The sequence below is a fragment of the Leuciscus leuciscus genome (assembly GCF_965113295.1).
Source record: "Leuciscus leuciscus genome assembly, chromosome: 7".
NCBI lineage: Eukaryota > Metazoa > Chordata > Actinopteri > Cypriniformes > Leuciscidae > Leuciscus > Leuciscus leuciscus.
Window position 1 is genome coordinate 15,136,395 of NC_138731.1, and position 16,129 is coordinate 15,152,523.

At 40.9% G+C, this 16,129-nt stretch overlaps 1 protein-coding gene across 3 annotated transcripts in view; it reads left to right on the plus strand.

The window, feature by feature from the left end:
* The window catches only part of LOC309502768 (coiled-coil domain-containing protein 148-like), a 142,792-nt gene that overhangs the window by 60,870 nt on the left and 65,793 nt on the right, over positions 1-16,129 (plus strand). For all 3 annotated transcript variants that reach the window (XM_082175295.1, XM_082175294.1, XM_082175296.1), the window contains 3 exons: positions 1,283-1,386; positions 14,825-14,919; positions 15,229-15,374. In XM_082175295.1, coding sequence (XP_082031421.1) covers positions 1,283-1,386; positions 14,825-14,919; positions 15,229-15,374 — 345 coding nt within the window. The remainder of the gene's footprint in view (positions 1-1,282; positions 1,387-14,824; positions 14,920-15,228; positions 15,375-16,129) is intronic.

A 16,129-nucleotide genomic window follows, 5' to 3' on the forward strand; every position in this document is an offset into this window, starting at 1 on the left:
TGAGAAGACAATGGCGGGAGGCAGTGACAGCGCTCAGGAGTGTCTCACCCAAAAGTCTTCCCCGCCGCGGCTGCAGCTTCTCAGTGACATCCGATATTGTACGTACTATTCTCTGTTATTGACGACGGTCATATCATTTAATGTGTATGCTTAAAAAAAAGTGCATAGAGCTGGTAATTTTATTTGTTGTTTGTTGATTTTCAAATATAAAACTTGTTGAAATATTTTCAGTGTGCGTATCAGTTCTTTTTGAACATTTTCATCTCATTTTAACAAAACCGTGATAATTTTGGTCACTGTAATCGTGATATGAAATTTTCATACCGTTACATCCCTAGTTCCTTGTTTAGCGATAAACTCTGCCTCAGCTTCACGTCTGCCTTCCGCCATAGTTGTTTTCACTTTGCATGTGAGCTGCGAATGGGTCCCAAACAGAAATACGCAATCAACTAAGCTTTATCGTTATTATCGCGGGAAGACTAATTCTTATTTTGAGAAGAATTTGATCAACAAATGATCTGTTTGGTTTTGTTTATCATCTTTATCGCGGTCACGCTCATGTGAGACTGCAGTTCTTTCTCATCATGAAAGTCATTATTTGAATGCGTTTTAAAGCCATATCAGTTTAAACTTCTGATATTTGGTTTTCTGAGCGCACACATCTAAAGCACATGCACAGAAAGCTGGGTGTCAGACGACGCGTCCCGTGAGTATTAAACTTAAGTTCTCTTTCACTACTTATTGCGCTTAAACTGTCAAATGCACACAGGGTTATGTCAAAAACACACAAAGTTAACATAAACACTGTCGGTTATGTCTGTGAACGTAAACAGCAACCAAAGAAATCACATGTGTATATTAGATCTGTGTATTAAAGTGAAAATACCGTAATATACAGGTAAACTCTGTAATTATGTCATTAACCGCAAGTGACCTCTAAAGTTGTTGACAAATCTCTTTTGCGATTTAGTTTCGGCATCACTCTAATTTGAAGTCCTAATTTTATGAATGGCTAGTCATTTTATGAAATTACTAGTCATCCCATTTTTTTTTATCTCAGCTATGCATTCCGTTAATTTTGTGAATTGGTAAGCTAATGCCATGCTTCCTAATGATATCTCCCAAGGGTAGCATGTACAGGGTGAAAAGAGTGAAAATCACATTCATATCTGCCCCATTAGTCACTATATGCTCACCATCAACTCACCTTTAGCAAATACCATTGAATCTCTTGTTTGACATTGAATATCTTGATTGAAATATAAGTTTGTGTGTATCTCAGGTGCAGAAGGTATTGGATGCTGTTCAGGTGAACAAGGAAAGGAGTGTTCTGAGACTGCATAGACAAGTGTGGCTCCAAGAGCATCACAGACTCAACATAGCCAGGTAGCGTACCTGTGAATTCTAAAACTGTATTTTCAAATCTTTGTTTAAAAACACTAGCAGGGGTTTTCTCCTTTTAAACATTTGTTTGTAAAATAAATAAATAAATAACTGGTTCCAGTATCTTGGTCAGTATCCAACTTTGTTCCTGGAGGCACACATTTTGGATGTCTCACTTATTTGACCCATTCATCCTCTAATAAAGAGCTGATGAGTTGAATCTACTAGTCTACTATCTTACTAGTACACATCTACTAGTTTAGCTTTTACCAAACTGTATTGCCATACTGAGATGAGTAAAAATCAACTGAAATATGTTGAAATAAAATGTCTTTGTTTGTATAAGCAACGTATTAAACTGAAAATTAACATTAATATATCATAAAAACGATGTTACTGACAAAATATGAATGTTTAGACAAGATTTCGTTGATTAGTTTTGGATAGATTATAAAGTTTTTACTGTAAAAAAGACTACTGTCACATCAAATAAGCTTTTGTTCGCCAATTTCTGCTCATATGTTAAATATATAGTGTGTGATGTTTTGTTAAAAATAAAGTAGGTATATTGAAATATCAACCAAGATGTTATTATAGTGTTTGTTCCAATATTCAAACTAATGAATCCTTAACTTTGAAATACGTATGATAAAATGTATACTTTTTATAAAGAAAGATTACACTTGAAATATTGTTCAAATTGTAATTGTTGTTGATTTATATATGTGAAAACTGTTTAATAAAATAGCAAAACATATATTTACAAGGTAGAGGTAAGCAACATCTTAATAGGTCAATATAAACCTTCTCATTAAATTATTTATTATTGTTTTTTTTAGTGACACATTTGGGGAGAGGATATATTCCAAAACTTTCTGAAAATACAGTATGAGAATTAATTGCATAGTTACTAGAAATGTTTACCTTGGAAATTAAACAGTTTGCATGCATTCAAAATAAGTCCTCACATTCTTTCTTGTGGTACTCTCAGTGATACACCTGAATGAAAGGCTCATTATGCAGCTCATTATGCAGTCTTCTCAGGTGTGAATCAGAGCATTATTCATAATCATTCACGCCCCCATACACATTGCCTTTCCAAACAAAATGTGTCTTACAAAGTTTAAATCAATGTATTGTTTTATGTGAATGATTAGGCAGGATGATTTTCAGATCATTTTGAAGCAAAAACTCTAGGCAACAACATCCATTAACCGTCTGGGGTCTAAGGTGTTTTTGGGATCCTTGAGATGTTTTGACATGCCCTGACATTTGTGCTTTTTTCAGTTGCTTATAAACATATTAATGGCAAAGGTGTAATTACACTCTATTTAGCACAAACAGGGCTACCATAATATGTGAGTAACATGTATTTACATGTTTTTATTTTTGAGAGAATAATGTTTATGCATGGTTATTGAAATAACGTTTCTGAAATAAGGCCACAAAATACATACTAAATATGTGTCCACAAGACTTTTGATTAAATCTCAGGGTTAGGTGGTAGTGTGGCGGTACGGAAAAAACATAAGTTGCGTGACTGGATGGAGGAGGGAAATCAATTATCCGGAAGTGAGGAAATGAGTATATAAGGTGGAGTTGTAAGAGAGGGAGGGGAGAGAGAAAAAAAGGAGCGGGTTACCTGAGACGAAGCCACAGTCAGTGAGACGCGAGACGCTGTGTTTGGGCTGTACGTGGATCTAGAGTGAGCGTGAGTTTCCTAGCGATTGACACTGAGGGTGCGCTGCACCTCTGGACACCGGCTGCACAGCGAAGCTTGTCTTTGAGGCTGACGAGTGAGCAAGTTCTCCAGGTTATTCCCTGTTTTACCCTCACTTCGGAAACTTTCCTTCCTGCCATTATCGGCCAACGATCTTTCACACACACACACACACACACACACACACACACACACACACACACACACACACACACACACACACACACACACACACACACACACGCCCGCACGCACACGCATGCACCGTCTTCAAGCCAACCAAACATTCACGCAACCACTTTCACCACGTATTTCGTATCTGTATAATACAGTGAAGTGTTTCGTTATGTTTAAACGGTTGATTTCATTGTTAGTTTGATTTAATTTTTTTTTTTTAACCAATTCAAAACCAGTGGTGTAAAGACTGTAGGATTTTGAACTTGAACCAAAGTTATTTGGTGTGTGTTTAGTTTGTTTTTATTCTTTGCTTATGGTGAAACTGAGATTTTGTCTGATTTCTTTGAAAATTATGAAAATATAACTGTGAAACTGAACTTTCTTTGTGTGATTTCTGATTCATGTTTATTCGTAACCGGTGACTTAAAGAGCTTTTCTGAGGAAAAATGTTTGACAAGATTAAGCTTGTCTGGCGCCCGAACTAATTGTTTTTTTTATACATACATCTTTCATTTGTTGATTTACATTTCGTTTGGGGCCTGCCACCGTTACAGAAGTATTCCCCTGTGATACAGGGTAGATCTGAGTACTGCACTTTCAGTCCTTATTATCCTACCTCGCACCATTATGGCTCGGGTCGAGCGGAAAGTTCTAACCTTCACTTCTTTTTGGTTTTTGAAATATGCTCCCATGAAGCCAGAGCTTTGCCATGAGCTGACACCCATGTCTACAGATGGTAGACCCCAGACTCTGGGGCCTCCGTTGAGTCAGAGTGGTGTATGTTGTACTCCCCTTGCTTAAAGGGTGCTGTGTTGTTTGCGGAGTACACTGCCATGGGCAATGTGATTCAGTACCAGGATGCTGTAGGCACTGTGTAAACAGCTTATCTGGCAACGAAGGCTGCGCCGTTAGGTAGTAGGCCTCAGCAGGCCTCCTTGAATGGGCAGCCCCCAAGAGGGCACGTTACCTCAGGTGGTTGACCTTAGTAGTTCGGGCAGTAGACTCACTGATGGGTAGTAGGCCTTAAACAGGCCTCCTTGGAAGGGAGTCCTAACATTGTGGGACATACATTATAGCTGTGACCAGGAAGCTTGTCTTATTACATTTACATTTACATTTAGTCATTTAGCAGACGCCTTTATCCAAAGCGACTTACAAATTAGGACTAAATTCAGCGAGTCATCATAAAGAGGCAAAAGCAACAACAACGCAAGAAGTGCTCAAAATACGAAGTTCAGGTATTATTCAGAGTAGTATAAGCCTGATAAGTGATGTTTCAAAGGGAAAGGAAACTTTTTTTTTTTTTTTTTTTTTTTTTTTCTATAAGGTTAAGTGCTCACGGAAGAGATTGGTTTTCAGCTGTCTTTTGAATGTTGTCAGGGATTCTGCATTCCGGATGAGGGTGGGGAGAGCGTTCCACCAGCATGGAACTGTGAATGAGAATGTTCTGGAAAGTGATTTTGTGGCTTTCTGTGATGGAACCACGAGACGTCGCTCGTTGACCGATCGTAGGTGTCTGGTAGGGATGTAGACTCGTAGGAGTGAGTGAAAGTAGGAGGGAGCTGAGCCTGTGATAGTTCTGTAAGCAAGCGTCAGTGCCTTGAACTTGATGCGAGCAGCGAGAGGTAGCCAGTGCAGAGAGATGAACAGAGGAGTGACGTGGGCCCTCTTGGGCTCGTTGAAGACAAGACGAGCTGCAGCATTCTGGATCATCTGTAGGGGTTTGGTTGCACATGCTGGAAGTCCAGCCAGAAGAGCATTGCAGTAGTCAAGCCTAGAGATGAGCAGGGCCTGGACGATAAGTTGTGTTGCATGCTGTGAAACTGAACTTTCTTTGTGTGATTTCTGATTCATGTTTATTCGTAACCGGTGACTTAAAGAGCTTTTCTGAGGAAAAATATTTGACAAGATTAAGCTTGTCTGGCGCCCGAACTAATTGTTTTTTTTATACATACATCTTTCATTTGTTGATTTACATTTCGTTTGGGGCCTGCCACCGTTACAGAAGTATTCCCCTGTGATACAGGGTAGATCTGAGTACTGCACTTTCAGTCCTCAGTCCTTATTAGGCCTCCTGTGGGTGGCCTCAATATTTGTGTTGGTGTAGTATGGTTCCCAACGGTATATGTGTGTAGCAGAATAGACTGGCTATCAGCTAGGAGCCCAACCAGGCCTCACTGATGGCGATTCCTCGGCTGACAGCACCTCGGCTGACAGTGATTTTTGGCTGACAGCAGTGACTTGCTTCAGGCCTAGTAGGCCTCTCAATCTTCTAAGTGAGTCTTGAGTGACGGGGTATACAAACAGTGGTGTTTATGGTCTTGACCTTAGCAAGGCCTCCCTAACCCTGAGCCCCTGTAGTAGGCCTCTTCAGGCCTCCCTGAAGGCGAGTTCCCACGGATGCTAGCTATCAGGTAGTAGGCCTCACTAGGCCTCCCTTAAGGCGAGTTCCCAAATACGGGCACTAGGTAGCCAGCCCTCTGGTTATCAGGTAGTAGGCTTCACCAGGCCTCCTTTTAAGTGGTCTCCCAGTGACGCTGGGTTCTGGCAGCTAATGGCCGCTTGCTATCAGTTCAGCTGACCTTAGCTGGCAGATTCTGAAGGCGAGCTGGTGCCCTAGCATGACTTAATGGTCATTTTCTGCTACTGGTTCCCTCCCAGAACCTCTTTTATCTAGCCTACAGCCTGGTTTGCCTACCAGGCAGACCATGTGCTCCCTCATTTAGGGTCACTATGAGTACTCGACCTCCTGAGTCTGGTCAGACGGTCGTAGTCCTCTCGTTGGGCCTCCCAGTTAGATCAGCCCTTAGGCCTTTTTAGACCTCCTCTGTGTTTTGAAACACAAACGCTGGGTAGATCCATGGATCGAGCAGAGAAACTCCCCTCGCTAGCAAAGGTTGTAGGCACTTAACTTAATTACCACTGTGGGCAAGTGTCCAGAGGCTCTGTCTTCAGACAGACAGGAATTTGGCCAGACTGAAATGTCCAATGTAAGTGACACCAGCTCAGGCCTTCCTGGTGGCATTTCGGGTGAAAATGTTCCCATGAATAGTGATTGGCTCGGGCTCCTTCGGGTTCCCTAGGCACATTCCCTAGAAAGTACCCCTTCTAAATTTGAAGCTGTGTTCCTAGGCCCTTGAGAAGGCCCAGGTAGGCCTTTCATTAAACAATGTTTATGGAGGTTTTCCTGTTATACGTATAGCATGGGCTATGACTGTAGGGAATGCTTTCACTGACAGCCCAGTGTGACCAGAGGGTGAGTGGTTCTGGCATTTCATTAGAATTTTTCTGGTTCTTACAGTTGTCACTGCCAATGGGTATGCACTCCCCTTAGCATGGTGGCATTGATATATTGTTCCCCTTAGCGTCAATCGACGCAGTGCGAGTTCCCTTTCGAAAGGGAACGTCTAGGTTACGACTATAACGTCTGTTCCCTGAGAACAGGGAACGAGACACTGCGTCTTTTCGCCATGCCTCGGGGCCTGCCTACCAAACAGTCCCTTCAGACGAAAAGGTGATTATCTTGTTTGCAAGGTGCCCTTATATACTTCCAAGTCGCACGTTAATGATTCATGGGCTGTCGCCAGTCTATAGGATTACCGTGATTTGATTTCAGACACCTGTCACGCCTGAGGCATTCTCCTTAGTGTCAATTGACGCAGTGTCTCGTTCCCTGTTCTCAGGGAACAGAGGTTACAGTAGTAACCTAGACGTTTCCAATTCAGTTACAATGCAAAAGGGCCAAAAAAGAGAATGAAACAAATTGAGTAAAGAGAAATCACATTAAACAGGAAAATAGTATAAACAGGAAAACATACCTGATACAAGAGACCAAATAAGCAGCCTCTTTGAGTGAATTTCCCTTAACATTGCCTAAATGTGCACTTGTCACCATGTGCTCTCATTTCCACATATTTAAGCAGGAGGCAAAAATATGACTCAAAAAGGGTAAAATGACAAAAAGAATCACACAGGTAAGAAAAATAACATTAAATACATAAAAATTATAGACATAAAAGCAATAATTACAGTGAAAATGAAATAAGATTATCAGATGTCGAAAGAAACCTACCTCTCCCATTCAGTTACGATACAAAAAGGAAGAGGAGGAGACCGAACCGGAAGTTATGTTGGCTCATGACATCACAACAATTAAAGGGGAAAGCAGTCACATTTCAATCAGGCAGCTACATCAGGTATATGTAAATGAACAATTTTGTGTGAATTATACTTAACAATACATACAATTAACAGTATAATTTCTATACCTGTTACACGAAAAGGTAGTGAATACAAAAATATATAAATAGAGATACCAGAAAAAACATTGGATCATTGGATTTAATCCATACAAGGTCCTAGAAAAAAGGGTCACAGACCCTACCAAATCTAACATGCATGGACATTTATACATTAAATATATATTTAATACACAATCTCTTACCAGCGAGAGTCCTTGTTATCTCGTGTGTATGTGTGTGTTTGTGTATACATATGAACCAGCAGTAATATTATCCATAATATCCAATATTACCTGTGATTTCCATGATCTCATTCCTGACTAATTACTTGATTGGACTGATTGGAAATATATATATATATATATATATATATATATATAGATATAGATATAGATATATTATGGGGGGCCAAACATGTAAATCCGAATATATAGGCTAGTTAAAACTCTGAATATATAGTTGTAAATCCTGAATATATAGTTATAACTCTGAATATATAAATGTAAATCTGAATATATAAATGTAAATCCCGAATATAATATATAGTTATAACTCTGAATATATAAATGTAAATCCTGAATATATAGTTATAACTCTGAATATATAAATGTAAATCCTGAATATATGGTTATAACTCTGAATATATAAATGTAAATCTGAATGTATAAATGTAAATCCCGAATATATACTTAAAACTCTGAATATATAGTTGTAAATCCTGAATATATAAATGTAACCCTGAATATATAGTTATAACTCTGAATATATAAATGTAAATCCTGAATATAGTTATAACTCTGAATATATAAATGTAAATCCTGAATATATAGTTATAACTCTGAATATATAAATGTAAATCTGAATATATAAATGTAAATCCCGAATATATAGTTAAAATTCTGAATATATAAATGTAATCCTGAATATATAGTTATAACTCTGAATATATAAATGTAAATCCTGAATATATAGTTATTGTCATGAACTGCTCCGAGACACGAAGGTTAAGATCCAAGTGCAGCTTTTATTGAAGGGGTAATCCAAAGGCGTAATCCAAAGTACAGGCAAAAGGTCAAAACACAGGTAGGCAGTCCAAACAAACAAATAACGAAACAAACTAACAAAACAGGCAGGGACCAGAGGCAAGAGAGTAATCCAGGGACCAGGGCGAGATATTCAAAAACCAGACAAGAAACCAGGGAAAATGCTCAGAAATGCAGACTAACAGTACAACAAGACTTCGCAGTGAGTGAATGAATGAACATGGTATAAATAGACTGAGACTAACAGGGTGATGGGACACAGGTGAATGCAATCAGTGATAATGAGGTACAGGTGACTGTGATGAGTGATCAGAGATGAGTCCGGGCAGTGAGTATGGGAAATGTAGTCTGAGAGTGAACGTGAGTGTCTGATGTCGAGTGCCCTCTGGTGGCTTTCAAGGGCACTCCAGCTGGTGACCGTTACATAGCCCCCCCTTTAAGGAGCGGATTCCAGACGCTCCTAAATTGTCCAGGAGGGTGGTGGAGCGGAGGCGGACCCGGGGGCGGGATGGAGGGCCAGGCCCGTGGAGCGGAAGAGGACCTGGAGACTGTGGCGACGCAGGCAGTGCAGGTGACCAGGGCGGAGCTGGCAGTGCAGGCGACCGGGGCGGAGCAGGCAGTGCAGGCGACCGGGGCGGAGCAGGCAGTGCAGGCGACCCTTCAGGTGGCCAGGGCGGAGCAGGCGACCCTTCAGGCGGCCAGGGCGGAGCAGACGACCCTTCAGGCGGCCAGGGCGGAGCAGACGACCCTTCAGGCGGCCAGGGCGGAGCAGACGACCCTTCAGGCGGCCAGGGCGGAGCAGACGACCCTTCAGGCGGCCAGGGCGGAGCAGACGACCCTTCAGGCGGCCAGGGCGGAGCAGACGACCCTTCAGGCGGCCAGGGCGGAGCAGACGACCCTTCAGGCGGCCAGGGCGGAGCAGACGACCCTTCAGGCGGCCAGGGCGGAGCAGACGACCCTTCAGGCGGCCAGGGCGGAGAAGACGACCCTTCAGGCGGCCAGGGCGGAGAAGACGACCCTTCAGGCGGCCAGGGCGAAGCAGACGACCAGGGCGGCGGAGACGACCCTTCAGGCGGCCAGGGCGGAGCAGACGACCCTTCAGGCGGCCAGGGCGGAGCAGACGACCCTTCAGGCGGCCAGGGCGGAGCAGACGGCCAGGGCGGAGCAGACAGTCCATCTGGCGGCCAGGGCGGAGCGGACAGTCCATCGGGCGGCCAGGGCGGAGCGGACAGTACATCGGGCGGCCAGGATGGAGCGGACTGTTCATCGGGCGGCCACGGCGGAGAAGACCCCTCGGGCGGCCACGGCGGAGAAGACCCCTCGGGCGGCCACGGCGGAGAAGACCCCTCGGGCGGCCACGGCGGAGAAGACCCCTCGGGCGGCCACGGAACAGGCACCCACTCAGGAACAGGCACCGGCTGCTCAGGAACAGACACCGGCTCAGGAACAGGAACAGACACAGACACCAGTTCAGGAACAGGAACTGGCACCACCGACTCAGGCACTGGAACCACCGGCTCAGGCACTGGAACTGGCACCACCGGCTCAGGCACTGGAACTGGCACCACCGGCTCAGGCACTGGAACTGGCACCACCGGCTCAGGCACTGGAACAGACGCAGGCTCGACGGCGGCCATCTTGTCAGGGGATACAGGCTCGGCAGGCGTGACGTGAACAGTCTCTGGATCGGCAGACGTGACGTGAACAGTCTCTGGATCGGCAGACGTGACGTGAACAGTCTCTGGATCGGCAGACGTGACGTGAACGGTCTCTGGATCGGCAGACGTGACGTGAACAGTCTCTGGATCGGCAGACGTGACGTGAACAGGCTCGGCGGCAACCATCTTGTCCGCAGACACTGGATCCGGCTCGGCGGCGGCCTTCTTGTCCGAAGACACAGGCGTGGAGTCGGCCATCTTGTCCGAAGACACAGGCGTGGAGTCGGCCATCTTGTCCGAAGACACAGGCGTGGAGTCGGCCATCTTGTCCGAAGACACAGGCGTGGAGTCGGCCATCTTGTCCGAAGACACAGGCGTGGAGTCGGCCATCTTGTCCGAAGACACAGGCGTGGAGTCGGCCATCTTGTCCGAAGACACAGGCGTGGAAGACGTGGCGTACACAGTCTCTGGCTCTGGCTGGTCAGGACGGACGTGAAGCTCTGGCTCGGCAGGACTGACGTGCAGCTCTGGCTCTGGCTCGACTGGACTGACATGAAGCTCTGGCTCGGCAGGACTGACGTGAAGCTCTGGCTCGGCAGGACTGACGTGAAGCTCTGGCTCGGCAGGACTGACACCCACAGAAAAAGTTGAGCCACTCAGTTGCAGGGCCAGGTCAACATACTGTTTTAGAGTCCAGCTAGGGTGATAAAGTGGCATTATGGAGCTAAGCGGCTCGGATAGTCCTCCACGAAAAAAGATCATGAGACATAACTCGTCCATACAGGTCAAGTGAGCCAGCTCCAAAAAGTCCATGACGTATACCTCTATTGGTTGGTCTCCCTGACGGAGACGCATGATCTGTGCTGCTGGATTCATGATGGATCTGGGTCTTACTTGGCTGCTGGATCAGTGTTGGCGAAGTCTTCTGTCATGAACTGCTCCGAGACACGAAGGTTAAGATCCAAGTGCAGCTTTTATTGAAGGGGTAATCCAAAGGCGTAATCCAAAGTACAGGCAAAAGGTCAAAACACAGGTAGGCAGTCCAAACAAACAAATAACGAAACAAACTAACAAAACAGGCAGGGACCAGAGGCAAGAGAGTAATCCAGGGACCAGGGCGAGATATTCAAAAACCAGACAAGAAACCAGGGAAAATGCTCAGAAATGCAGACTAACAGTACAACAAGACTTCGCAGTGAGTGAATGAATGAACATGGTATAAATAGACTGAGACTAACAGGGTGATGGGACACAGGTGAATGCAATCAGTGATAATGAGGTACAGGTGACTGTGATGAGTGATCAGAGATGAGTCCGGGCAGTGAGTATGGGAAATGTAGTCTGAGAGTGAACGTGAGTGTCTGATGTCGAGTGCCCTCTGGTGGCTTTCAAGGGCACTCCAGCTGGTGACCGTTACAGTTATAACTCTGAATATATAAATGTAAATCCTGAATATATAGTTATAACTCTGAATATATCAATGTAAATCCTGAATATATAGTTATAACTCTGAATATATAAATGCAAATCTGAATATATAAATGTAAATCCCGAATATATAGTTAAAACTCTGAATATATAAATGTAAATCCTGAATATATAGTTATAACTCAGCATGTGAGCTCCGCTCAATATTCCGCTCTATGCCAATGCGCTCCACTCAATCGCTCACGGCCCAAGCGCTCAAATCCCGCTCCGACATGAAATCTCAGTGTAACGTAGGCTACTGTACTTTAGCCTTTGTTGATTATTTTTAAGGCATTGTTGGGGGCATTTACCATTTTGCATAGGTGGCCTCAGCACATTGTTTGTGTGATAATAGGCCATTCTTTAAACTTTATTAGTTTCAGAAAGATTCTCGTGGATACAGAGACAGTTGAAACAAAGGCAGATCTTTATTTTACAAAAGCACAAGGTTTTGGTGTTATTGTGAATGTACACAAATCAAAGTAGACCATTTGTAGTTGTCTTACACACTAATCTGTATGGCCAAAAATTGACGGAGTTTCTTCCGCTGTCATTAAAGAAAAATCCATCAGAACTCGCTGGCGCGTTCGTTGTACAGGGTTAGAGAAAAGCTTATTTAGTTTCATATTTATGTTTAAATAATATGCTGGGCTGCATTTCCCGAAAACCTTATTTACGCTATCATTCTTAAGTTATAACTCAGGCTTTACCTTAACGTTAATAAGTGTTTCCCGAAACGTTCTTAGTTAAGAATACCTTCTGTAAGTCATTTGTTCGTATCTGGAGCACTCTTAGCTATACCTTATCACTATTGACAGTTCATTACGATAGTGGCCACCACTGTTTCTTTACATCTCAGTCTATACGAATGTAATTCTACTAATTGAAGTGTTTTCATGCAAAGAACATTGTCATTACACTGATGTGATTTTATGTTGTTATTAATTATATTATCCAAAGTTTTATCAACTGGCAAACCGTTACGCAGTAGATTAGCTATAGGAGTAGGCTATGTTTAACCTCTTAAACTCTGAGACCATTTTGAGGGATTTCCGTCTGGATTTGGCCTACCCAAATTGAAAAGCTTCCCATACCCACATACAGTGGTCTAAATACACAATTTGGGTGTCATTTTAAAGGAAACCCTTTGAACCTAGAAACCACTGCTGTACTGTATATGTGTTGTAGCCATTAAAGAAAACATTTAGTTTCATATTTATGTTTAAAATGACACCAAAATTGTGTATTTAGACCACTGTATGTGGGTATGGGAAGCTTTTCAATTTATTTAAACATAAATATAAACATTATTTAAACATAAATATGAAACTAAATAAGCTTTTCTCTAACCCTGTTTCCATTTATATATTCAGAGTTATAACTATATATTCAGGATTTACATTTATATATTCAGAGTTTGAATATATAAATGTAAATCCTGAATATAGTTATGAGTTATAACTATATATTCAGGCAGGGTTACATTTATATATTCAGGATTTACAACTATATATTCAGAGTTTTAACTATATATTCGGGATTTACATTCATATATTCAGATTTACATTTATATATTCAGAGTTATAACTATATATTCGGGATTTACATTTATATATTCAGATTTGCATTTATATATTCAGAGTTATAACTATATATGCAGGATTTACATTGATATATACAGAGTTATAACTATATATTCAGGATTTACATTTATATATTCAGAGTTATAACTATATATTCAGGATTTACATTTATATATTCAGAGTTATAACTATATATTCAGGATTACATTTATATATTCAGAGTTTTAACTATATATTCGGGATTTACATTTATATATTCAGATTTACATTTATATATTCAGAGTTATAACTATATATTCAGGATTTACATTTATATATTCAGAGTTATAACTATATATTCAGGATTTACATTTATATATTCAGAGTTATAACTATATTCAGGATTTACATTTATATTTTCAGAGTTATAACTATATATTCAGGGTTAAATTTATATATTCAGGATTTACAACTATATATTCAGAGTTTTAACTATATATTCGGGATTTACATTTATATATTCAGATTTGCATTTATATATTCAGAGTTATAACTATATATTCAGGATTTACATTTATATATTCAGAGTTATAACTATATATTCAGGATTTACATTTATATATTCAGAGTTATAACTATATATTATATTGGGGATTTACATTTATATATTCAGATTTACATTTATATATTCAGATTTACATTTATATATTCAGAGTTATAACTATATATTCAGAATTTACATTTATATATTCAGAGTTATAACTATATATTCAGGGTTACATTTATATATTCAGGATTTACAACTATATATTCAGAGTTTTAACTATATATTCAGATTTACAACGGATTATTTCCTGTTTGGCCCCCCATATGTGTGTGTATGTATATGTATATGTATATGTATATGTATATATATATATATATATATATATATATATATATATATATATAAAACACTAGGGTCATACACCAAGAAAACAGCACAATCAGGCAACCAAATCCAAAAGAGAACACAATATAACAAGGCAGATAATCCAAAAAAGCAAGGCAAGACAGGCAAATGGGAAAACGCTCAAAATTGCTGACCAAGCAAACAATACTTCGCAATTAAAAAAAGGAATCAGGCTCCTGATACAGTAGATGAAGGAGTAAATGTGATGGTAACAGAGGATAGAGTTCAGTATAAAGAGAGGGCACCATTTGACGGTTATGTGGGGGAACCTAAGGTTACAAATGTGGCCTACTACTATTAAAAAATGCTTATTGTTTCAAACTGTTTCACATATAGTACCTTTAAAAGTCACTTTTCAGAACCGTTAAGATGAAGACACATATCTTCTGCAAAACAGGCATATCCTAATCTAGTTTAGTGCATGTCCACTGGTCTGGAGTAAATTAAGCCAAACAGATGTTTTCAATTCATTCCTATGGGAGCACTGAGTGGATTTTTCCTACCGCAGTAGACATGCACTGTGACTCTTGCAACTCGTAATTTGTAACTTCATTTCTGGCACTTGAAAATCTCATACAAATTGTAATCTCTATACACTGTAATGTTTATTGAATGTTTCAGGCACAAGACTGAGAAAGAATTTCAACATTTTCTTCGTGGAGTTGGACTTGAAGAGGAAGCAGACATAGATATCCTTTCTCAGTTACAGGAATATGGTAAAGTATGGTTTTTGCTGGAATATTGAAACGCGTGAAATACTGTTAGCTACATATTCATATTGAAATCACAATATAAATAGAAAATAATGATACGTTACCATATGTATTGCCACTTCACATTGGGTTCACATTGATTAATGTCCTAGCTAGCCAAAACTGGTTTCCAAAACCCCTCTATAACCCCTCTATCAAACTAGACCAGCCGGACCAGACCTAGGACCAGCATTTTCTTTTTCTTATTCAGAATATTTGATATTATTTAACTTGCATTATATTACTTGAAGTGCATGTTTTGTATGTGTCTAGAATTGGAGCTGGAAAAGGAACGTGAAAAGTTTAGATTAACCACAGCAGAACCTGTTTATCACCTAAAAGATGATCTTCAGTACAGACTGACATCACACTGCTCTACAGCCAATCACATCAGTGAGCTAGAGGAAGTCTTACCACAGGTACCCAATCACAATTAGCAATACACACATTTTTTAATGAGCATACACATCCATTTTGGACAATGGTGTTAATCAACTGTGTGTGTGTGTGTGTGTGTACTTCACCCAATTTCCTCATAATGTTGTGTGTATTCAGGTTTCTTGCCACTTCCACTAGATTCTGAAAAATCTGAAAGTTTTTGGTGGGAGTTATGTTGAGGGGTGGGGTTAGGGTGAGGTCAGCATAAAAACCATTACGCCTGCAGAAAGTCCTCATAATGATAAGGTACCATTGTTTGTGTGTGTGTGTGTGTGTGTGTGTGTGTGTGTGTGGTCCTGGTAAACCCTACGTTATTTCTACACAAAGATAGTACTACCAGTAATTTTTGACCTTGCGGAATTTTTATTTATTTTTTTTCCCATGAGGAAAACGCTTAGAAAATATACAGAATTATGTTTTTTGAAAATGTAAAAATGCAGAAAGTTTTCTGTGATGTATAGGTTTAGGGGTAGAGTTAGGGTATATAATATACAGTTTATACAGTATAAATATTATTATACCTATGGAAAGTCCCAGAGAGAGAGAGAGAGAGAGAGAGAGAGAGAGAGAGAGAGAGAGAGAGAGAGAGAGAGAGAGAGAGAGAGAGAGAGAGAGAGAGAGAGAGAGAGAGAGAGAGAGAGAGAGAGAGAGAGAGAGAGAGAGAGAGAGACACTGCTCTAAGAAGAAGTAATCTATGTGTGTATATATTTCATATATAATATACATAATTTGCTAA